The 27,373-nt window shown below is 36.6% G+C and overlaps 1 protein-coding gene across 1 annotated transcript; it reads right to left on the bottom strand.

Moving 5' to 3' along the window:
• Positions 1–1,667: 1,667 nt before the first annotated feature.
• Positions 1,668–27,373, bottom strand: LOC127848250 (neuronal acetylcholine receptor subunit alpha-2-like). The gene is made up of 6 exons (XM_052380597.1): positions 27,143–27,373; positions 26,847–26,952; positions 22,226–22,350; positions 15,629–15,744; positions 15,143–15,343; positions 1,668–4,320 (listed from the first exon to the last, which is right to left on the bottom strand). Exons 1-6 carry the CDS (start codon positions 27,268–27,270, stop codon positions 3,884–3,886), a joined length of 1,113 nt encoding a protein of 370 aa, XP_052236557.1. The 5' UTR covers positions 27,271–27,373; the 3' UTR covers positions 1,668–3,883.

The raw sequence follows: 27,373 nt of genomic DNA, 5'->3' as shown, positions 1-27,373 counted from the left end.
TTTGCCTATTTAAATGCAATTTGTTTTGCAATGTCGATGAATACCCATTTGACTATAGATTGACATATAACACATGCGTTTTTTTGTATTCATTAAGAGGACCGATACTACGGATAGACATGCTGGATGGAATATTTTTCGAGTATTCAATTATAGAAACATGTTCCCTACTGTACGCCTCACATGCGAGTTAGGAATATATATGCGCAATGGTCTGAGCAAACTGGGCTTAATGCATGTGCGTAAAGTGTCATCCCAGGTCAGCCTATGCAGTCCGCACTAAACTTGATTTTTGGTAAGGAGGGACTTCATTGAAACTAAAAATTCCATAACAGCAGAAAGTGTCGTCCCTGATAAGCCTGTGCGGACTGCACAGGCTAATCTGGGACGACACTTTACGCACGAGCATTAAGCCCAGTATTTTTCAGAACGAGGCTCACGTGTATATCAAATATGACATTTTACTGATTGCTTGCATTTCAAACTTATGAAACACATTACCCTCCAAACATGCATGCTGTTAATTACCACTGACTTTAAATCGACAAACTAATCAATGTTATTTTGTAACACTTAATACATGAATACGGTCACATGTATGCTGACGTAAATATTAATTGAAGTTTTAATAAAGTTTTTTTTTTAAAGTAGGATATCAAGGATTATCTCGAGTTGCGAAGTTTTGAAAGAAAACACGAACGCAAACACTGTGTTGTATTCTAAGACGCCTTATCAAACGCTGCTAAACGTCGCTATGGTGTAGTGAATATGGTGTCCGCCTAGCGACCAGGAGGTCACGGGTTTGATCCCCACTTTGAGCGTTCTTTCGATCTCCCCCAAAATTATATACTTATACTCAGGTCGCCGTGGTGTAGTGGGTATGGTGTCCGCCTAGCGATCGGGAGGTCACGAGTTTGATCTCCACAGTGGGAGCGTTCTTAAAATCTCCCCAATAGAAACCGAATACTGGATCTTAGTCCCCGGACACGAACTCGAGAGTGCTTCAATAAGCCTAAGGCTTTTTTTGCCATCGAGCTAAAATAAGTAGTATTAAACTAAACGCAGTTTAACATTTTAAACAATACATCAATTTAATATATACTATGTTATTCTTTAGGTTACGATGACAATTGTCCATGAAGTTGTCCGAGATGGTACATTAAACGTTATTTCCTCAAATTCAATGAAAAGGAAACGCTGTGTAATTATTATGTTAAACTTGCATAATACCCAAAAAATGTTATGTCTTAATGATTGTCGTTTAGTTAAAGCATCTTTGAAATAAAAAATGCATCAAAATTTAATGTTTAGACATCATCATCATCATCATCATCATCATCATCATCATCATCATCATCATCATCATCATCATCATCATCATCATCATCATCATCATCATCATCATCATCATTATCATCATCATCATCATCATCATCATCATCATCATCATCATCATCATCATCATCATCATCATCATCATCATCATCATCATCATCATCATCATCATCATCATCATCATCATCATCATCATCATCATCATCATCATCCTCCTCCTCCTCCTACTCCTCCTCCTCATCATCATCATCATCATCATCATCATCAACATGTCAAAAGCAACAAGCAATCTCATCTATCGTTTTTCTCATACAACAAAACTCAAATTTTCTATAACGTTTTAATTGTTCTTACTTCAACAACTTTACAACATATACAATGAAAACAGTTTAATAGTTGACTTTAAGTAACTCTTATGTTTTTAATGTCACAATAAATGTTAATTGATTAAAAATGTTTAAATTGATGAAACAATAGCCATTACAACATATATTATCATTTTAGAGCAAAAATTAAATGTTCATTTATCCCTGTGAGAAGACAGTTGTTGATTCTTTGGAAACTTTTTTAACATTGTCCCTCGAGACAAGTTCCATGCTTAAAAGATTGCGGGCACTTTCAAGATGTCTCCACCCCAATCACATCTGATAGTATTCCTGACAAAGCGAGAATGAGTTAATCGATAACGTGGAAAATTTACACATGTGTGTTATTTTTCAAAGCTTTGCTAAAAAATAGCACTAAATACAGTAAAAGCTAGACATCATGGATTCGTTTAATAATTGCGTATTCCTGTTATGGCTAGTTTAAAAAAGCTTTAATTGGTCTTTTATAGATGTGCCACATGAAAGGCTACAGAGTAAAAATTGAAACATCGCATTTTAACCTGCAAGCAGATTTTAAATCAAATCTTTAACATGAAAACAAAACAGCTTGTTTTAGGTAAGATCAATATCGTCAATAATTCGAGTACTAGAATCATCACTATGTGTCCGCGTATTTGAATCTAAAAATATAGAATATATATTTTACATTTTTGAAGACAATAGGCTCCGCGCACACTTATTGCAGAAGAACCCGCACTTAACGTTCTTCTGTATGTACCGAAAACAAGCCGCCTGTCGTTTTATAATTAGAAATAATTGATCAATTATAATTAATGGTATTATTACTATATAAGCATACTGGACATTTCTCTATGCGCTAGTATAACCGAAACAAAAACTCATTCTACATTTAAAGAAACCAAGCAAATTAAGTGTTCACGTTTAAAATTTGACCTTCTGACGAAAAATCCACTGTGTCCTCACAAATGACACCTGCTTATAGTTCTAATACGCCACTTAGAATTGATAACGCTTAAACAAATCCCACTGCGCGCAGTTAACGGGTAAGCTTAATAGACAAAAGGATTTGCATTTACTCTATATATCTTGTAATGACGTGTTTATACCAAATATAAGATTAATAGAGCTGATTTCAATTTGGAGCTTACGTCCTTTATGCAATCTTGGATTGACCGTTATGCAAAATGACAGGTTTCGTATTATATTGGAACGATTGTCTAGTCGTTTGAATGTGGGTCGTAGATGTTTAATAAACCTTCGTTCTTTATAAGCTTGAACAGTTATTGTAAAGTTCCACGATATAGGTCAATCGAATATTGAAAATAATAGAAACGGCAGAATTTAAATAACATAGCGCATGCGCAAACACTGATGTTTTGATATGTCTAAGGTTTCCACGGTCTCATACATATCACTGCACACCGGATTGAAAATGATTATTTTTTACATTTGCTTCATTCTTTAATAACTTTTCGTTGGATGCAAAGAAAAGAACATATAAAGAAGTTTACCTTCTTTCAAAACAATAATAATATGCATAAAAATAAATACAAGGTAGACATAATTTCATTAACAATTACTTCAAAATGTTTTAAACGTGATTGTGCCGTGACACCTCGATGTACTATAAAATTGCCATTTACAACATGAATATATAACTTCAGAAATTTATTTAACAACTACACTAACAATTATTATATTGTATGGTTTTTGTTGTATTTTCCCGGTCGTTGTATTTCTCTCTCCCCCCCCCCCCCCAAAAAAAAAAGGTCGTTCGACCATATTCTTTGCAAAACATCACAAGCAGAAATGGGGACTTTAAATTTCTGCTATCAAGAAGTACTTACTTTAATGAAATGGGTTACCGGTATGCAGTTTAATTGTTAATAAAGCATTAATTATGAACGTATAGTGTACTCATGCAAACTGGACAATCGTATCATTGTTGATAATATAACTCAAAGAAATGTACACACAAAGAACAACAGCACAAAAATAAATAAATCTACCATAAGAATGGTGATAAAACAATGGAGTCTGCATTCAAACTGCCAACTTTTGCTAGTCAAATAATATTCCGTGTGATCTCTCTAAAAATAAAAATTATGAAAAATAATGGTATCACAGAGTATAGAACATTTTTATGTAAATTAACATAATGTCATGTAATACGTGACGGCATCGCTCACATTGTGACGTCATCATGGATCAGTCGTGTTCCCACCCACAACGAGTCCTACTAGAAACCCAACGTTAATGGCGACAGTCACCGCCAGGAATATAATAAAGACGAATCTGTCCAGAATAATAGCCACATCCTGCCAGGTGACGCTTGCATCTTCGTCTGTGACGCTCTCTTTGCTACCCCCAGCGTTCGTCCTACTCTGCTTTCCAGCCGCACTTTCATGACCATTCACAGGCATCACCGTCACCATTTTGGTCGAGCCCCGTCGCCCAAAGAGGTGTCTTTTGGACGAGCAGATCAACGTAGCGGCGACACTGGCGAGTAGAAGAATGCATCCGCTTGACACGGACCTCGAGTCGCTGATGTCAACCTCGTTGTGGTACACCATCAGCAGCAGGACCGTTATCAGCATCCCTACCGCCGCCAGGACCGTCACGATCCCGAGGTACAAAGCTGTAAACCAAAGGCCAAAACACAAATTAGTGTCATTAAAATATGCAAGCGCGTTCCTTCGCAATTACGGACGAAACTTTGCGAGTGACGTATTATTATTTGATATTGTTCGTTTGGACATTTTCGCGTCATACACATATACCAGAGCGTATCGTTGCAATAACGGATGAAGCGATATTGCGAGTGCCGTATTTTACTTTGATTGTGTTTGTTTGTTTAGGGTTTTCGCTCTCAATAATACGTTAGTCAAATCAAGACGGACAGTAAACCTACTCAGACTTTTCCTCGGTACGCTTGTCCACCAGTACTAAGTATTCATACTTATGTATGGATCGTCATAGCTAGCATAACACGACAACGGACAAGTATATTTTATGACTATCTTTACCATTATATGATGTTGATTTTACATACTATGATGTTACTTTGGCATTATACGTTAATAATTAATGATAGTATGGTGCTAATTTACCATGATATGATGCTCACCGTTATATAATGTATGGAACGCCATTGCTGTCTTAACTTGACAAAGTATATTACATGACTATCTTTATCAGTATATGATGTTGATTTTACATTATATGATGTTATTTCGGCATTATACGTCAATAATAAATGATATTATGATGATAATTTACCATGATATAATGCTAACAGTCCATTATATAATGCTAATTGTTCATTATATGATGCTCACTGTACATTATATAATAATAAGTGTCCATTATATGATGCTCATTGTACATTATATGATGCTCACTCTCCATTATATGATGCTCACTCTCCATTATATACCATTATATGATGTTCACTCTCAATTATATGATGCTCAGTGTACATTATATGATGCTCACTCTCCATTATATGACTCTCACTCTCCATTCTATGATGCTCACTCTCCATTATATGATGCTCACTCTCCATTATATGATGCTCACTCTCCATTATATGACGCTCACTCTCTATTATGTGATGCTTACTCTCCATTATATGACGCTCACTCTCCATTATTTGATGCTCACTCTCCATTCTATGATGCTCACTCTCCATTATATGATGCTCACTCTCAATTATATGATGCTCATTTTACATTATATGATGCTCACTCTTCATTATATGATGCTCACTCTCAATTATACGATGCTCACTTTCAATTATATGATGCTCATTTTACATTATATGGTGCTCACTTTTCATTATATGATGCTCACTGTTCAGTATATGATGCTCACTCTCCATTCTATGATGCTCACTCTCCATTAAATGATGCTCACTCTCCATTATATTATGCTCACTCTCAATTATATGATGCTCACGGTCCATCATGTGGTGCTCACGGTCCGTTATATGACGCTCACTCTCTATTATGTGATGCTTACTCTCCATTATATGACGCTCACTCTCCATTATTTGATGCTCACTCTCCATTCTATGATGCTCACTCTCCATTATATGATGCTCACTCTCAATTATATGATGCTCATTTTACATTATATGATGCTCACTCTCCATTATATGATGCTCACTCTCAATTATACGATGCTCACTTTCAATTATATGATGCTCATTTTACATTATATGATGCTCACTCTCCATTATATGATGCTCACTCTCAATTATACGATGCTCACTTTCAATTATATGATGCTCATTTTACATTATATGGTGCTCACTTTTCATTATATGATGCTCACTGTTCAGTATATGATGCTCATTCCCCATTATCTGATCCTCATTTTTCATTATATGATGTGCAAATTTCATTATACAATGGTCGAACGTACAACAAGTGTATTTCTCGGCAAAGTGAATCATTTACTGTATTAGTAGCGCGAGCAAGCACATGCTTTTTATCAAGCGCCTCAGTTCTCCTATATATATTACATGAATATATAAGGGGAGGATTCTATGTAGAAAAGATGGTCGAAACGTATTTTTAAATATTCCTAAACACCAATACAAGTTTTTCACTGTTGAATAAAATTGTGTCATTGTGTCGTATGAACAAATCTGCATGTAAACTACATTTGGACTCAAATCGTACATCAAATCATTTATGTATTCAGTTGTCAAAACACCTTTATACACTGTTTGATTCCAATAATGTCGCTTTAATTGAATTACCATTTTTATTCATTTGCTTCTAAATATTAAATCACCTAAACTTGTTTTATTAGTAGCACAGCCCCATTAATATTTTTATTTTGTATTGCCCCTGGAATTTGTTCACGTCATTATGTCACTATGGATTTTTGTGACGTCATACGACCGACTTTCCCAGTTGTTATCTAAATGCATAGGTCATTGGGTTTATAACGTTCCATTTTATTTATATTTTCTCTCTGATAGGCGTTTCTTGTTTGATTTAATTATTTTTATTTTTTTAGCAGTCACATGAACAACCAAGCTATGTAATATGGAATTTTTACACCCATTATTGCTGCTTCTTCCTGTATTTGCGCGATGATTATCTGAGATATTAACTCCATGATGCTAAATTCTCAAATCTTTTCTATAAAGAAGGAATCTAGTTGACAATTGTTAATAGTTTTATTTGATCGTTCGTCAAAAAGTTGTAACTCCGTTACTCTTGTATCTCCAATGCAATTGAGTAATTAAATAGTAATAGAATTAAATGCGTTTTAATTCCCTTTTATTATTGTTTAATTTGAGTTACAATGCTATGACGTTAAATTTTATTTACATTTAAATGTATTATGAATATTGCTGTGCCAAGTGTGAGGTTGAGCGCTCTATAACCAGGTTTAAACCCCCAATGCTTTGCATTGACCGTTCCAAGGCGGTGACCCCAGCTTTATTCATATTTTGTGTTTATGTTGGTTTGTATTGTGCTGTATTGTGCTGTTTTGTTCTGTTTGGGCAATCGGTCACTTGCCTTAAATAAAGGACCAACTAATTGTTTTTAATGAAAATTCAATACTGCTCCAGCAGCTGGAGTTTCACTTCTTTATATTGCATTGATCTAAGATTTAAATTCGCGGCATCATGTTTATATTAGCCGTCTTATGAACATGTGCATATCTGCACGGTTGCCTCCCTTTGCTGTTAGCTAACTAAAGAAGCATGGCCGTCCGCAAAATGGTCGAAAAAGTGTTGCAAGAAATTATCCTCCATACACTGTTAGCAATTTTTTTGTTGGCCAGGGAATCGAATTTGAATCGTTGACCCACTTGTAAGACAATGAACTCGGTCATCCACATGTATCTATCCTATCGATTAAAACGTTCACATCACCATGAACAATTCAGCCTTAACAATAACACCCGGCAATAACAATTCATCAACATGGACATTTAATTAGCCTCCAGTCCCCCAATAATATTCTGAGCATTCCATAATTATAAATAATGAGCATAAAAAAAAGAACTAGCACCAGAATATAGCAAAAGGATCAGACATCATAATCGATCATACATTGAACAATGAGCATCATATAATGTGCAACGATATTCATATAATGGACTGTGACCATCGTATAATGGAGAGTGAGCATCATATAATGGAGAGTGAGCATCATATAATAGACGAAGAGCATCATATAATTGAGAGTGAGCATCGTAAAATTGAGAGTGAGCATCATATAATTGAGAGTGAGCATCATATAATGGAGAGTGAGCATCGTATAATTGAGAGTGAAGATCATATACTTGAGAGTTAGCATCGTATAATTGAGATTAAGCATCGTAAAATTGAGATTGAGCATCATATAATTGAGAGTAAGCATCATATAATGGAGAGTGATCATTATATAATTGAGAGTGAGCATCATATAATGGAAAATGAACATCATATGATTCAGAGTGAGCAACATATAGTGGAGAGTGAGCATCGTATAATGGACAATTAGCATCATATAATAGACAGTAAGAATCATATCATGGGCCGTGAGCATCATATAATGGTAAAATATCCTCATACTATCGTTAATTAACAACGTTTGATGCCAAATAAACATCATATAATATATATTCAACATCATATAATTATATATATAGTCATGAAATATATGTCTTCATGTTAAGGCAGCTATGGCGTTCCATAATAATGCCCACGGTCCATTATATGATGCTCATTGTTAATTATATGCTGCTCATTGTACCATATATAATGATTAGTGTCCAATGTATGATGCTCATTGTACATTGTATGATGTTACGTTTCAAATATATGCTGCTCACTGTATATTAAATGATGCTCAATGTCAATTATATGACGCTCACTGCTCACTATATGATGCTCACTCTCCTTTATGTGATGCTCCCTCTCAATTATGTGATGCTCACTCTCAATTATGTGATGCTCACTGTACATAATACGGTGCTCACTTTTCATTATATGATGCTCACTGTTCATTTCATGATGCTCACTGTTCAGTATATGATGATAAGTTTCCATTATATGATGCCCACTGTACATTATATGGTGCTCACTTTCCATGATCTGATTCTCATTGGTCATTATATTATGTGCACATTTCATTATACGATGGTCGAAAGTGGAACAGTGTATTACTCGGCAAAATTAATCATTTACTATACTAGTAGCGCGAGCAAGCACATGTTTTTTATCAAGCGTCTCAGTTCTCTCACCTATATAATACATGAATATATATTGTGGAGGATTCTATATAGAAACGAAAGTCGAAACGTATTTTTTTAATATTTCTTAACACCAATATAAATGTTGCATTGATTTAAGATTTAAATTCGTGGCATCAATGTTTATATAAGCCGCCTAATAAACGTGTGCATATCGGCACGGCTGCCTCCCTTTGTTGTTAGCTAACCAAAGAAGCATGGCCGTCCGCGATACGGTCGAAAACGTGTTGCAAGAAATTGGCCTCCATGCACTTTTAGCAATTTTTGTTGGCCAGAGAATCGAGTTTGAATCGTTGACACACTATTGAACCTATGAAGTTTCATAATCCTAGGCGTAAGCATTCTTGAGTTATCATCCGGAAACCGTTTTACTGTTTCAAGTCACTGTGACCTTGACCTTTGACATAGTGACCTGAAAATCAATAGGGGTCATCGTCCAGTCATGATCAATATACTAGTACCTATGAAGTTTCATGATCCTAGGCATCAGCATTCTTAAGTTATCATCCGGAAACCATTTAACTATTTCGAGTCACTGTGACCTTGACCTTTGATCTAGTGACATGAAAATCAATAGGGGTAATCTGCCAGTCATGATCAATGTACCTATGAAGTTTCATGATCCTAGGCCTAAGCATTTTTGAGTTATCACCCGGAAACCATTTTACTATTTCGAGTCACTGTGACCTTGACCTGTGACCCAGTGACCTGAAAATCAATAGGGTTCAAGTCCTTATTAATATACAGACACAGAACAAGTTTGAAAAGAATCGGATGAAAACTGTGGACTTAATCGCGTAAACAAGAAAAAGTCTAACGCACGCACGCACGAAAAGACAAAAACCACGCCATCCCATAAGCTTTTCTGGCCTTTTGCCAGTAGAGCTAAAAAAGACGAAGTTATGTCATTTTTTATGTGTCATGTAAACTTGACATAGCAATATCGTCTAAAATCTTCACTGTGACACCTACAAGGCCACAACGGCTCATACACACACCATGATTGATGGAAGAGATTCAGTTTAACAACAAATTTGCAATTTGTTGAAGTAAAACAACTTTAAAAGTAAGAAAAAACCCGGGGGGGGTAGGGTAACGTAACTTCCTTTATACGGGTATATAGGGGTGTGCCGATTTTATGGGGTGTGTTTTTCGACTAAAATTATAGAAATGGGTAAGGCTTTGAGCATCTAAGTATAGATATGGGTATTGAAATCAGAAATTTGCTTGTATATAGATGCATATAGATTTGAAAGTATCAGTATCAAAATGGATATGATAAATGTCATTCTTGTATATAAATGGGTATCAAAAAGTAAATTTCAGTAGCGGGAGAGATGCAGAAACTTGACTGTTTTTATATGCTGCTTGATCGACTAAGATGATATGCACTGACGTCATATATTAGCATACGTCATATATGTGACGAAATCTTCATAATCTTAAAGTGCCAGGAAAAGTGCAGTTACTGCAGATGATTTATGAAAATTGTGTCGGAATTAGACGACTGTCAATATAACCGACTTTACGCTACATGAGTTGAGTTGGGCGAAATTTATAGGTGGTTCTGGCCTATGAGAGATGACGTACTGTTGTACGATAGAAAGTTAATCATAACACTTTTTTATGAAGAGCCAGTACATGGTACAAAGAGGCACCATAAAATAAACGACAAAATTTGGGCTGCGGTTGAAAGTGTCCTAGAATAAATTAAACTGTTTATATTGTGCCATACACTACTAAATTGAATCGGACGCAATTAAATTGATGTTTAAAGTTCATTGTATGAATTCAACGTTCTGGTCAAAGTTTGAGAGTTTTGTTTGAATAGGAAGTTCTGTTTTAAGTTGGAGGAAGGAGTTTGAAATGTGAAATCGAACATATACATCATTACATTGCAAATTAACGGATTAATATCAGTGTCAGTGTGATCATTTACAAGTGAAAAGTGTGGGCATACGGAATCATGTTGAACTGTTTATATCTTAATCGACTTTTAATTGAAGTAGAAATATTATTTCTGAACCTAGAAGTTTGAAAAAACATGTATTCCTAAATTTTCGTATACATTTACATTCCGTTTACCTGGGTGTATTCAATCACTATAATTACGGCATTACTACAAACCCAATATTCATAGTAGTGCCCCGTTTCCAAGTCAGCTACGTTTCAATAATGAAAGTACGCTGCGCTTACAAACCGGCCACATATGAAAACGAGGCAATATTGTCAGTATCGTATTGTATCGTGCTGTAACTGCAGTAATGATCGAGTGATTTATATGGATATGGAAATGATTAGACCCCTACATGAAAGAAAGATGAAATCACGTTATGTGTCTGTCGAAGTACATGTTTGTAACTTGTTTTATGAGTTTCTAGATGTACTATCTAGTCTACAAATGTATTACAAACAAGTGTCATTAATTTGAGTTATAAATATAAATATATACGTTTGAACAAATTTCACTTGTCATTACCACAACGTTTCGTCATTTCCGCAACTATTCGTCATTTCCGCGACTGTCAAGATTTTCGAACATACATGTATTTGCATAGAAAACATCGCAACAGTAAATATTCTACAACATGAGTTCAAAGACATTCACAATTAAGTAAACTGTATGCATTTCAGTGGAAATTAGTTTTCACTTATGACACAAACAGGAGATAATCGCCGCGAAATTGTATCTTTTTCGAAACCGAGAGCTTCTTTGCAATCTACTTCAATTGTATAAGGTTTCGGTAAGTAGCTTTCATGTAAAACGTGAAAAGTGTACATATAACTATATGATTTGTGAAAATTTGGAAATATATTATTATTTTACAATTGAGAATTTATTAAATGAATGTTGCGGAAATGACATAAGTCCCCCATATGCCAAAATATATGTAAAAAAATGACATAAAGTTTACATTTAAAATCACTGCAGGTGCTTGAAGTGTGCAATAGACATGTCATAGTTCATCTTAATGTACACAGTTAAAACAATTGTGTTGGGACCAGTCTGAATTTTCTCTGTTCACTTTATGACAATTTTTTTGGTAGAATTACCCACATGTGTACACGGAATTATACTCTGTAATTCCCGGCTGTCATTGTGACATCTTGGATAATAGCTCTAATTTATGTTTTGTAGAAAATTTTGATTATGTGTGGAATCAAGAAATCGTTATCACAGGCTTTGAAAGTAAATTAAGAAAACATATTTAATTTCCGGTCATACTTAAATATAGGATTTTATTAAAAGTTGAAAACATATTGAAAATGGGGATTTATATTACGATAGACGAATTGAAAAGCGACCAATCTGTTTTCGTAGACAGTTTAGATATTTCTCTAGCTCAACTAAGGGTCCAGTTATTAAAATGTTTGTATTGAAATGGGTATCGTATACAAATGGGTATGCTTTTTCAAAAATCTTGTATCAAAATGGGTCTACTTTATCAGATTTCCGGTATAAAAATGGGTCACATTTCGGAAGTCTCCGCGGGACACCCCTACCCTAAAATTTGGGAAGTTACCCCCCCCCCCCCCTCGCGAGAAAAACTCACCTTTAAAAAAGCAGGAAGTTTATCAGAAATGAACAATGTCGAACTGTGCCCTACTGTATTGATTCAATGTATAAGCTGATATTAATTTAAACCATATAAAAACCATAAGAAAATACGGAAAAGTATTGTTCCCTTAATTTGATTACCATGTTTTAGGTTATTCTTCAAAATTAAACAAGAAGTGTGTTGACAAAGTACGCAAAACGGTCATTACAAGTTAAAGTCATTATGGAAACGACGTCAGCGCAAAATGGGTCAAAATCTCATTCCCAGCCACATAGTGCCTGTAGTGTAACGGTTATCAATAAAGCAATAAACCGTGTAATCGCTGTCGTCTTGTAAAAATGAAGAAAATACGCGTTAACCAAAACTCGAATAGCAAAAGTCTGCGCTTTTGTTCGAAAAACCACAAAACAAATATATTTTGATTATGTTTTGTTTTTATACAAAACCAGAAAGTTTCGCGTATTTGTCCAGTCCCTGTGATCTTTCCCCTGTGATCAGTTGTAGATCAGTTAATAATTAAAACAATTAGCTTTACATTATTGGCAATAAATGTTGTAAAAAATGGAATAGGCACAAATACAGTACTTATATACACTAATTTACAAAAAAAAATCACCACTATGCAAGATATTCTTAAAACAAAAATAAATACATTGATCCGTAAAATAACTTCTCCTCCCATAAGCGAAAAAATGCATTACATACTAGTCGCCGCACTCCAGTGCGACGTCAATAATTAATAGTATAAGTGCAAATTTTAAATAAGATTTAAATGCTTCTTTCTGAAGTAATATATTTCAAGTGACGACCGAAAATGATTGTCTTAATAATAAATTTTGTTTTTAAGTGGTAAATTGAGATTAAGAGAATTGAAAATACAACGGATCATGTGGGGCAACACGACTGTGTTCAATTGAAATTATAGCAGGATTCTCGATAAGGGGGGGGGGGGGCAAGGGGTCTTAAAGCGGCCAATACACCTCATTAGACTTGCATCATGAAGGCGAAACTAATGCGTAGCAATAAACTTTTAAAGAGATTGGAAAACTCCCTTTTTATTGAGCTCTACTTATAGGAGGCACTTCCCTTTCCCTTTTATTATCATATTCCAAAGGTAAAAGAACATGTTTTGGTAATTCGTTTTTAATTAACGTCAGTGCATACATTTGTATTTATTGCCTGCTTACTATAGCAGTATTCCACAGCGAATTCTGCATTTCTGATTCACTAAATAGAGTGTGTTATATCTGATAAAAAGTGTCGAGTTATCTGGAATCGAAGTGCCATTGTCTTTGAGATAATCGGTAAAAGAAGTGTCCATGAAAATTTGGCATCCGACTCTTAAAACATTTGAATTTCCTCAAATACATTATTCAACTGAAATTTAACATGTTGTAACATTAATGGACATATTGATCTTTTATTTAGATTAGTTGGCACGTTCTTGATTTATTTCCAAGTATTTTTATTTTGTTGAAATACGTACTGATCATCGAATTAATGACGATTATCGATGAAATTATATCTCTTTTTTTATAATCCACTGTTTTTTTTCACCACTTTCTTGCTCTACAATACGAAGAACTATACCATTAATCGACCAAACAATGTTACGTGTCTAAAAAACAAATGAACAGAACATTAATGCAAAAAAGCTGACGAACTCAACTCTCGCGCGTGGCTTTTGTTGTTAACTGGTATCGAAGTGCCATCTGTTATCAAAGTATCCGCTTACCCGGCGTGCTCATGTTTTGAATGACTGTCATCCTAAACTAGAATCTGAGCATTGCATAATAATAAATAATGAGCATAAAATAACGAACTAGCATCAAAATTAAGTATTGCAAACGGACCAGACATCATAATGAATCATATATTGAACAAAGAGCATCATATAATCGACAGTGAGCATCATATAATGGACAATGCTCATCATATAATAGACCGTAAGCATCATATAATGTAAAATGATCAGCATATAATGGACAATCGGCATAATATAATGGACTGTGACCATCGTATAATGAACAGTGAGCATCATATCATTGACATCGAGCATCATATAATGGACCATGAGCATCATATAATGGACCGTGGGCATCATATAATGGTAAAATATCCTAATACTATCGTTAATTCACAACGTTTAATGCAAAATACTTTAAGTAACATCATATGATATAAACTCAACATCATATAATGATTTACATAGTCATGAAATATAAGTGTTCATGTTAAGGCAGCTATGACGTTCCATATTTATGCCACCAACGGACAAGTTGAGGACACCTGTAGCCGTAGATATCATTTCAAGACCCAATCCGAACAGAAGTTACGTGACCGGGCCATAGGTCGAACCCGAGATTCTTTAGCACTGTCTTATCAGTGTAGCTACATATATTTACGGTCAGTTAGGATATGGCAAAAAAATAAATAATATGTTTATTGTAAACAACTAAGTAAACTGACCGACATTAAAAAAGCAAATTTCTTGTTATGATATTATTATTATGTGAACATTTAACAAGCTGGTTAACTGCCCGTTCAAGTTTTGATCATTCGATCACACGAGCCGAGCTTTGTACCAAATTAATAGGACAGGTTTGTTTATTATCTTATTTATTTGTTACAAATGCATACCTAAATTTGAAACTGTGATTGAAGTGGGCGGGAGTGCGTCCGCAGTGATAGTCAGGAGCACGGCAAGGGACAGAAACACCGTGAGAATGTACGAGAGCTTCTCGCCGGATTCGAACGGCACGATGAACGTCAGTGCGATCAGTAGTGACGTCACTACCACAGGCATGATGACATTGAGGTTGTAAAACGCATGACGTCGCTCTGGAAGTGACGGCAACTGTTTGCTCAAATATGACGAGCGGAGAGAGAATGCATACAGAACAATGTAAGTTTTATGTTGGCTGGCTGTTATGAAATAATGTTGTAAAGAGGAATTTAGTAACGTATTGCGCCTTTTAGCCTAGTAATAGAAGTGGACTTTTAGTGTGTCGTTGCGTTGTGGACTTGTGGTTGAACGTATTGACCCGATGTTTTATTGGAACTAACTATAATATTGGGATACTTGTACATTTAATACTATTACAAATCTACAAAACACAATTATACTGATGCTAATCCAGAACTCAAGTTGTGGAAATTGGCGTTTAGTCCCGTCGTCCAGGGTTTCCTCTAACAAAGCTTTCACGGTCTCCGTCTTCGTGACCATCCATTCGCCGTGCGTTCTATTTAAGATAATATTGCATTACTGGACTATTCAACTTTCGTTTTTATTGACAATATACATTCAGAGACTTGTCATTTTTCAAACTTGATTATTTCATATATGAGTATAGATTTTGATTATTTTTTTTTACATGTGATCAGTTAACTACATTTTGTGCTACCTCGCGATAAAATCATTCATCCGTGACGATTGGTTTATCTTTTTGCACGTGGAAATGGTTAAAAACCATGAGTTTTAAAATTTATTTCTAGTGGATTTTTACACCAGTTTAACATACAATTAGTTGTAAAAACAACATACAATATGGCTCGTATAAATATTCAGGTGCGTAACCACGTAATTTGCATGTTGCAGACTTCCAACTTTACGTGCTTCAGTGTAGATCGATGAATGGTGTGATGGTGAGCTTGCGAAGATTGTGGTAAAATGATCACATGTTCAATTTAAATTAAAATCTTTAATCCCAGTGAGATATTCAAATTGTTGCGTTAGAAAAGTCCCCAAGTGCGGAATGCGTTAGAATAGTCCCAAAGTGCGTGCAGCGTTAGAAAAGTCTCCAAGTGCGTGTTGCGTTAGAAAAGTCTCAAAGTGCGTGTTGCGTTAGAAAAGTCTCCAAGTGCGTGTTGCGTTATAAGAGTCTCCAAGTGCGTGTTGCGTTAGAAAAAGTCCCCAAGTGCGTGTTGCGTTAGAAAAGTCTCCAAGTGCGTGTTGCGTTAGAAAAGTCTCAAAGTGCGTGTTGCGTTAGAAAAGTCCCCAATGCGTGTTGCGTTAGAAAAGTCCCTAAGTAAGTGTTGCGTGAGAAAAGTCTCCAAGTGTGTGTTGCGTTAGAAAAGTCCCCAAGTAAGTGTTGCGCTAGAAAAATCCCCAAGTGAGTGTTTCGTTAGAAAAATCCCAAATTGCGTGTTGCGTTAGAAAAGTCTCCAAGTACGTGTTGCGTTAGAAAAGCCCCCAAGTGCGTGTTGCTTTAGAAAAGTCACAAAGTGCGTGTTGCGTTAGAGAAATCCCCAAGTGCGTGTTGCGTTAGAAAAGTTCCAAAGTGCGTGTTGCGTTAGAAAAGTCCAAAAGTGCGTGTTGCGTTAGAAAAGTCCCCCCAAAAATATATGGCCTTAAAAGCTCAGGAATTGACAAAGAAAAAACTTGTTTAATCGTTTTTGAAAATATTAAAGAGGCGCGCTCTCTGAAAAGCGATTGTAATTAATGTACGTTAAGTGTCGTCCAGACCAGCATGTGCAGTCAGCGCATGCTAATCAGACAGGGCACTAACCGCTAAGACTGCATTTTCGTTTAGAAGAGATTTTCCTGAAACAAAAAGTTCCACAATAGGGAAAGAAGTGTCCCGTTTCAGCCTGTGTGGACTGCACATGCTAGTCTGGGAGATACTTTACGCACATGCATTAAAATCGGTTTTCTGAGAGCGCGGTTTAAAACATGGTAATGAGCACACTTGTGGTATAATACTTCATAAAATGTATGTAATACATCAAAATGTGTCTTCTATTAACCATAATGAAAGCTTCAAAATATCATTTAAAATCTACAAAAATGCATTTGGTGAAAAGCACACTGACATAAATTTATTCATTAATATATATATATAATAAAAGTAAAAACACGTGTCTGGGATTTTAAATATATATTGATTTAGCCAACGCGTTTCGCATAGCTCATCAGGGCATAATACAATATATTACAACGTCAAAATGTCATGGAGATAACGTCATATCAATTATGACGTCATAACGTCAATAAATATTAAATGAAATTTAATTTGGGTTTAAATACATGTATAAAATGTTGTTCTTTTGCTAACCTAGCTGAAATATTGTTCGAAAATAGCTTATAAAATGAAAATATTTTAAATTTTGGTTCATTATGTACAAAAAGATCTGTCTCAATGTATCAAAAGGATCTTATTATAAAACTGGATCAAAAGGATCATATTATAGAAATTGATGCTAGAAGCTCGCCGGTAAAAAGAACGAAAGCCCATGTAGCCAAACTGTAGCAGGCTACGGATGGTTGTTACATTTTAGATGTAGTAAATTGCGGTTATATGTTTCCTTTTCCGTCGGAAAACGGTAACGTACAGAAAGAGATAAAAGGAGCAATTGATCAAAAGGATCATAGAATAGAAATTTATCAAAAAGGAAAAAATCATGGAAAAAAATCATGAAAAAAAAAAATAAATAAATAAAAAATATTGTTACCGGAAGTTTGTCGGTTAGTAGACTGAAAACCCACGTGACATTTATCATGTTGTTAATACGCCCGTTAATACGTTTATAGTCGTATTTAATAAGAATGGGAGGCCTCGATATATTTAAAATTATTATTTATTTATTTGTTCTACTTTCGATATTAGAGGGGCGTATCATGATATTGATACATTCACGAACGGTGTGGTTTGAGCTATCAAGAGAATAGCAGGCAGTGTTAGGTTGTTATAAGCTTATATTTGGCACGATAACGGCCGATCATATATTTATTTATTTGTTCTACTTTCGATATTAGAGGAGCGTATCATGATATTGATACATTCACGAACGGTGTGGTTTGAGCTATCAAGAGAATAGCAGGCAGTGTTAGGTTGTCATTAGCTTATATTTGGCACGATAACAGCCGATCATATATTTACTAAAACTCGTTAAAACTAAAATGAGGTGTACTAGCATTCTTACGTCAAATTGACTTAAAATAGTTATTTGCTTTTGTGATGATGGCATACATCACAGTGTAGAATATGAAAAAAACAACATTATATGCTAGTGACTAGACGAGTTTGGATGTTAACTGGCTGACGAAACAGTATTTTAATTCCTTCTCAGAGAGTAGAATGGCTCGGGCATGTGATCGATATGCATAAAATGCAGTTTTTCATAATTAAAAATTGAGTAGCTAGGCTAGAAAAAAGTAATGATTCGATGATCTATCTAATTTATCAAACGAAAGAAAAAGTAGTACCAAAAGATAAATTAATAGCTAGTCTTGTAGGGCAGATAATTTCCTTTTAGAGTGTGATTGTAAATAAAGTTTGTGATAACAATGCATATATACAATTGCATAAATACCAGAGCTAGTTGGAAAGCTCCCGTTATTGTAACGTTGCAAGCTATTTCCAAACTTAGATTATGGAAAGAAAGCACTAGGCAGTTAATCAACGGTGGAAAAGATTTCAAACACAATCAGTTGTTTTTGTGTAATATATTTGCTGATGCAAGTACCACACGTTATGGTTTATGGAGGTTTTATAGAAAGTTGTAGCTTTAATGTAGATATAGGCGAAATGACTGTCAAGCTAACGATTTTCATAAAAATAAAAAAAAGCAAATTTATTTTCAATTTGTTTTATTCCAATGACGAAGAGAGTAAAGGTATGTACTCGTGGTCTTTGAGACCCGAAAATGAGAAAATTGGAATGTACATGATCTTAATAAAAAGAGCAACCTGTTCCCGGAAGTGAACAGATTATTGACGAAAAGAGAAAAGTTATTCCTGGAAGTGATTACTATATTACACTGTTAAAATCAAGGAGGTACACTGCCAGTGTTTTTTATAAAGTAATGCATATTGTGATTTAATATGAAGTCAATACATTAAGCCACCGGAAGTTGGTTTTCAAGATAAACCGGATAAGTATTCCGTCGTTCAATATGACGTAAGTTAAATTTCTTATGATCAAGAAAATGCCTTGCATACGGCTAGAAAAGGTATGTTTTTGCTCCAGGAAGTGAGCAGAAAGAGTTTGCTATGGTCCCCGGAAGTGGACATAGAGCCCAGTAGATTGCTCCCGGAAGTGAGCAGAATTTGTAGGCTATTGTCCCCGGAAGTGGACATAGAGCCCAGTAGATTGCTCCCGGAAGTGAGCAGAGATGCTCCATGAAGAGAGCAGAGAGTATGCTATGGTCCCCGGATGTTATGTTATATGAAATGTTTTAAATGCTTTGCAAAATTCGTCCATCAAACTGTATTCAGACAATAAAATGTAAAATCTATATTATTGAATGGTAGTCATAAGAAATAGCTTTAGATTTAAATATGTAGTGTGGATACTGGATTCAATGAAAAGAGGCAGTGGGTGCCTTAGTTCAATATGGGGAAACAATGTAAACTGGTTAGTTCAGAAACTAGGTTGGTATCAATCTGTATCAATAAGATGATATCGGAGAAAGCAAAATGCATCCTTGTTGTTCCAAAAAGGGGCAGTTCGCCTTATTGGCTTATGTTGATTTGTCATACGGACACATTGTGAAATATTGCAAAAAGTTTGGTAGAGACTGTATGATTCCAGGTTGTTTTGGTAACACTAGATTATCATTAAATAAGATAGCGTTAAGATGCATATCACAATACAGTTATTGATGTATAGTACATATGTTTGACAGGAAATGTTTTGAGAGGTACTCTGAAGGAGCGATAAGAGGGCTCGGGCTTGCATGGGCTTCGAAGAGATTAGATGGCGGACAGAATGGCTAAGTAAATACTTAGAACAGTCAAGAGCAGACAATACGGTGAAGAAAAGAATTCTTCATGTGCACATTTCAAATACTGTGAAGAAAATGTAGTCGCCATGCCAGCCTTACATATATCAGTAGTAATGTACATGGCTCAATTGATGGGTCGAAGAAATCTAATAACGTTTTTTACATCTGTGTTTTACAGTATTAAATGGATCCATTCTATTAATAGTGTACATGATCCAAAGAAAGATTTAACAAACTATTATAAGAAGCTTCAAAGCGTGTGTGTTTCAAACCATCTCACAAGAAAGATGTATCATGTACATGTGCATTCATTAGAGATGATACAAACATTGTGTTTGATATAAGGAGATTCCTCTGTTTTCATTGATTGATCATTTTTTGGGTTATGCATGTACATGTATCATGAATATTAACAAATTATGTGAGTTTCATTGTAATGACCTACAATTGAAATCTGATCACTTTGTTATTAATGTACGCCATTATAATACTGGCATGTATACGAATGGTTCGGATATTATAATTGCAAAATGTACAACTACAACTTCCCATATGGCGTTTTATTAACAAATATGTAATTAGAAAATTGGTCAGATGAATCAAATGATTTTTGTTCAAACCAGTTATTGGTTATATATATGTAATTATTTAGACTAGCTAACGCCGAGGGCGTGTTTTAGAGATGTTTGAAGCGACATGGTCGATGGAAGTCTGATAGGGCTAAAGATGAGTACATTGATGATTCTCTAGACAAAAAGCTTTTTATCACTAGACAATTGAAATTATAATTGATTTGCGGTTCGAATTTAAAACCTTACTAACCTTTGTTTTTGTTCTATCGCAAGCCTTGCCCAATGCAAAACGTGTTGTGTTTTGTGCTTAGTTGTGTGAAGACTTTTCAGTTCTGTGCGTTACGGAGTATAGCACAGAACGTATGTCTAAACAAAACGCACCGCACAAAACAGGTATATGTGCGGTTCGTTCATGCGTGTGGTTGTCACGTGAGTGATGGTCACTCAGGTGGACACAGGCGGGAATTTGCACGGGGTGTTGATTGTTTGGTCAGTTCTACGCTAGACTTCGATCAGTAAACTTTTACTTTTTTAAATTCGAACCGCATTAGTAGTAAATTGGCTCAAATGACATGTAATGTTTGTGTTACATAATGTTTAGTTACATGTTAATATTGGTTGTTTTCAGGTACAGTTTTCCAGAGTTATTTTACATTGGGCTTCTGATGAATTTTTATCTCTGGTTTTTAACCTGGCCTTGAAAACACCAATTAAGGACACAATACTAAAAGTGATGTATACACTTTATAGTTATAATTTGTTATATAATTTATAGATCGAAAATTGTCCTGTCATGGTTGTACTACGATTGTACTTGATTGCTATTTGATACGAATATGTAATATTCGTGGATGTGTGTTGTCAATAAACTGATCGCAAGCCTTGCCCAATGCAAAACGTGTTGTGTTTTGTGCTTAGTTGTGTGAAGACATATATAAATTAATTGAACTAACCGTCTAACGATGAAATCTGTGGAAAATTTCAAGCACTGATCAAGAAAAAACTGACGGTTCGACAATTATTTTCGTATGCTGATATGAATGTCAAACTTTCCGTAAATCGAAGTTCTTGAAATCGAACAACAAAACTGGGCACCCTAACGACTTCATAATCAATGGTTAAACAGAATCATGCATATAACATGCTTTCTTTGATTATTTCTGTTTGAATTGATTCGCGTTTATAAAGTGTTAATATCCATTTGCATTAAAATGTAAAATGAATAATGAACGATTCAGATTTGATGTTCGGGCATGTTTAACCAGTTTTAAACAATTTGAATTGCGCCCCGCCTCTCACATGTTTTATAAATTGTTGTTGTGCCTATATGCCTATATGCTTTCTGTGATGCGATGCGTTGTTTTGGGGCCAACAACCGAGAGTTGCGCTTAATTATATTAATGATTAATACAGTGTAGTTACTCACTCGATATCGTCAAGGTTGATAGCATTGGAAAGGAATACTAGACCCACTTCTTCAACCGTGTAGCCCCATCCAATGACCACTATGGAGCACTTCTGTTGGTCGTACGGGTAGAACGTCACGTCAACCTGTAACCCATTGTAAGGAAATAAGTACCTCCCGAGAAAACTACGCAATCGCTACTTGGCCTATATCAAACAACCGAAGAAGAACAATTACCGAAGAATCCGTATAATTAGAAAGAAACGTTTCAATCTTGGCTAATAAACGTCACTTCAACTTAGAACCAATAGTGAAAACATTAATACTTCCCTCGAACATTACGCAATCGCTACTTGTCCAAGATCGAACAACCGAAGAAGAACAGTAACCAAAGAATCAGTTGGAAAAATCCGTTTCAATCTTGGCTTATAACGATAAAATTCATTATTATATGTTGCAGAAAGACATTCCGGAGAGTTCTCAAAATTTGCAACTCTTTCTGATAAGAATTAAAACCGGCATTTACTCGCTTTGTTTTACATTTATAATGTCAAACTTGGATGGGGATCTACAATCCGCTGTTTTAATCCGATAGTTATAAGCAAGCAAAATCGTAGTATCATTACGAAGTAATTTGTTAACTTACAAACAGGAGATTACGGATTTGCACTAACCTGAAACTAGACTAATCCCACACACCGACATTTGACAACTCCCTCATAAAACTGACCTGGCACTTTTTCCAACACATAAATGTCCATACACATAACAACTCCCACACATAACTGACCTGGTACAGTACAACTCCCACACATAACTGACCTGGTTCTGTTCAACTCTCACACATAACTGACCTGGTTCTGTTCAACTCCAAAACATAACTTAATTGGCACTGTACATCTACCACACATAGCTGACCTGACATTGCTCAACTCTCAAACATAACTGACCTGACATTGTTCAACTCTCACACATATAACTGACCTGACATTGTTCAATTCTCACGCATTACTGACCTGGCACTGTTCAACTCCCTCACATAACTGACCTGGCACTGTTCAACTCCCACACATAACTGACCTGACATTGCTCAACTCTCACACATTACTGAAATGGCACTGTTCAACCCTCACACATAACTGACCTGGCACTGTTCAACTCTCACACTTAAGTGACCTGGCACTGTTCAACTCTCACACATTACTGACCTGGCACTGTTCAACTCCCACACATAACTGACCTGGCACTGTTCAACTCTCACATATTACTGACCTGGCACTGTTCAACTCTCACACATTACTGACCTGACACTTTTGAACTCTCACACATAACTGACCTGGCACTGTTCAACTCTCACACTTAAGTGACCTGGCACTGTTCAACTCTCACACATTACTGACCTGGCACTGTTCAACTCCCACACATAACTGACCTGGCACTGTTCAACTCCCATACGTAACTGACCAGGCACTGGTAAACTCCCACACATTACTGACCTGGCACTGTTCAACTCCCACACGTTACTGACCTGGTACTGTTCAAGTCCCCACACATAACTGACATGGCACTGTTCAACTCCCACACATAACTGACCTGTCACTGTTCAACTCCCACACATAACTGACCTTTCACTGTTCAACGCTCACACATAACTGACATGGCACTGTTCAACTCTCTCACATAACTGACATGACACTGTTCAACACTCACACATAACTGACCAGACACTGTTCAACTCTCACACATTATTGACATGGCACTGTTTAACTCTCACACATAACTGACATGGCACTGTTCAACTCCCACACATAACTTACCTGTCACTGTTCAACTCCCACACATAACTGACCTGTCACTGTTCAACTCTCACACATAACTGACATGACATTGTTCAACTCTCACACATAACTGACATGACAATGTTCAACTCTCACACATAACTGACCTGGCACTGTACAACTCTCACACATAACTGACCTGGCACTGTTCAACTCCAACACATAACTGACCTGGCACTGTTAAACTCCCACATATTACTGACCTGGCACTGCTCAACTCCCTCACATAACTGACCTGGCACTGTTCAACTCCCACACATAACTGACCTGACACTGTTCAACTCCCACACATAACTGACCTGGCACTGTTCAACTCCCACACATAACTGACCTGGCACTGTTCAACTCCCTCACATTACTGACCTGGCACTGCTCAACTCTCACACATAACTGACCTGGCACTGTTCAACTACCACACATAACTGACCTGGCACTGTTCAACTCTCATACATAACTGACCTGGCACTGCTCAACTCCCTAACATAACTGATCCGGCACTGTTCAATTCCCACACATAACTGACCTGGCACTGTTCAACTCCCACACATAACTGACCTGGCACTGTTCAACTCTCAGACATGACTGACCTGACACTGTTCATATCCCACACATAACTGACCTAGCACTGTTCAACTTCCACACATAACTGACATGGCACTGTTCAACCCTTACACATAACTGACCTGACACTGTTCAACTCTCACACATAACTGACCTGGCACTGTTCAACTCTCACACATAAATGACCTGGCATTGTTCAACTCTCACACATTACTGACCTGGCACTGTTCAACTCTCACACATAACTGACATGGCACTGTTCAACTCTTAGACATAACTGACCTAGCACTGCTCAACTCCCTCACATTACTGACCTGGCACTGTTCAACTCCCACACATAACTGACCTGGCACTGTTCAACTCTCAGACATAACTGACCTGGCACTGTTCAACTCCCTCACATAACTGACCTGGCACTGTTCAACTCCCACACATAACTGACCTGGTATTGTTTAACTCTCACACATTACTGACCTGGCACTGTTCAACTCTCACACATAACTGACCTGACACTGTTCAACTTTCAGACATAACTGACCTGGCGCTGTTCAACTCCCTCACATAACTGACCTGCACTGTTCAACACCCACACATAACTGACCTGGCACTGTTCAACTCTCACACATAACTGACCTGTCACTGTTCAAGTCTCACACATAACATGCTTGGCACTGTTCAACTCTCACACATAACTGACCTGGCACTGTTCAACTCCCACACATAACTGACTTGGCACTGCTCAACTCTCACACATAACTGACCTGGCACTGTTCAACTCCCACACATAACTGACCTGGCACTGTTCAACTCCGACACATAACTGACCTGGCACTGTTCAACTCTCAGACATAACTGACCTGACACTGTTCAAATCTCACACATAACTGACCTGTCACTGCTCAACTCTCACACATAACTGACATGACACTGTTCAACTCTCACACATTACTGACCTGGCACTGTTCAACTCCCACACATAACTGACCTGGCACTGTCCAACTCTCCCACATAACTGACCTGACATTGTTAAACTCTCACTCATAACTGACCTGTCACTGTTCAACTCTCACACATAAATGACTTATCACTGTTCAACTCTCACACATAACTGACCTGGCACTGTTCAACTCTCACACATAACTGACCTGACATTGTTCAACTCCCACACATAACTGACCTGTCACTGTTCAACTCCCACACATAACTGACCTGACACTGTTCAACTCTCACACATAACTGACATGGCACTTCTCAACTCCCACACATAACTGACCTGGCAATGTTCAAATCCCACACGTAACTGACTTGGTACTGTTCAACTCCCACATATAACTGACCTAGCACTGTTAAAAGTCCACACATAACTAACCTAGCACTGTCTCATACATAACTAATCTGACACTGGACAACTCCCACACACAAGTGGCCTGATATTGTTCAACTCCCACATCTACTGGCCTGGCAGTGTTCAACTCCCACACATAACTTTACTGACACTGGACTACTCCCACACATACATGTACCGACACTGGACTATTCCCACACATACATGTACCGACACTGGACTATTCCCACACATACATGTACCGACACTGGACTATTCCCACACATACATGTACCGACACTGGACTATTCCCACACATACATGTACCGACACTGGACTACTCCCACACATACATGTACCGACACTGGACTATTCCCACACATACATGTACCGACACTGGACTACTCCCACACATACATGTACCGACACTGGACTATTCCCACACCTAACTGTTCTGACAATGGACAACTCCCATACATTAAAGGGTTCACACAAACATTTGTAAACTTAATTCAAGCACTTTTTAAGCACTTTCAATATCCAAAAGGGAAATTCAAAACATCAAGGACTGTATCTCTATGAAGCTTTCAAATGACAACACTTGAGTAATTTTTATGTCAATATTTACGAAGATGTAGGTGTACATACATAACAACTACTTATGTTTAGCTTATTTAAGACATAATATGAACAATTGTGTTTTTCATAATGTATTAATTTGATGAAATAAAGGCGTACATAAAAAATGCCATACATTGCCTATATGATACGGAAGGACACTGAAAGACCCGGACACAAATCTGACCTGACAATGAACAACTCCGACACAAATCAGACACAAAACTGACCTCACATCGGACAAAAACGACACATAAAAGTGACCTTACATGTGCAACGAACCACTCAACCCAAAACTGACCTGACAGTGGACTTTGAAAAGTGTAGGAGGTTCCCACTCCACATCTCCTTCGAAATCATATCGGAGGTTGAGATTTTCGGCCGTTATCACGCCTAGGTCCTCTAACCTGGGGACGGAAAATGGAGATTCATCATCATCATTCATCATCATTCATCATCAGCATCAGCATCATTATATTCACTATCAATAGTATCGTCATCATCATAAGCAAGTTAAGCAACGCAAACTAGAACAACACAAGCAAATCCAACTACCAGAAATTGCAGTTGAATTGCTACATTAGTATTGTGACTCACGAATTGTCTATGACTAATTCCGGTTTCCATATTTTGTCGCTCGGTGAAAAGACGCTCTCTATGTCCCCATTCGCCGCTGAGTCAAAGGTCAGTCTCTCGTCCTTCCATTCCTGCAGGTAAACAGACATCTCCCGTTTGGATTCATAAGGCAATTATTTGAATATAATTAACATATTTGCGATTAGTAATTCTCCTCAGCGTTACTGATTTCTGAAAGCCTTCCATGTTCAA

The sequence above is a fragment of the Dreissena polymorpha genome, chromosome 10 (assembly GCF_020536995.1).
Source record: "Dreissena polymorpha isolate Duluth1 chromosome 10, UMN_Dpol_1.0, whole genome shotgun sequence".
In the NCBI taxonomy this organism is placed as follows: domain Eukaryota; kingdom Metazoa; phylum Mollusca; class Bivalvia; order Myida; family Dreissenidae; genus Dreissena; species Dreissena polymorpha.
Note: the sequence above shows the minus strand (reverse complement) of the source record. Positions and strands in the feature narration are given on the sequence as shown.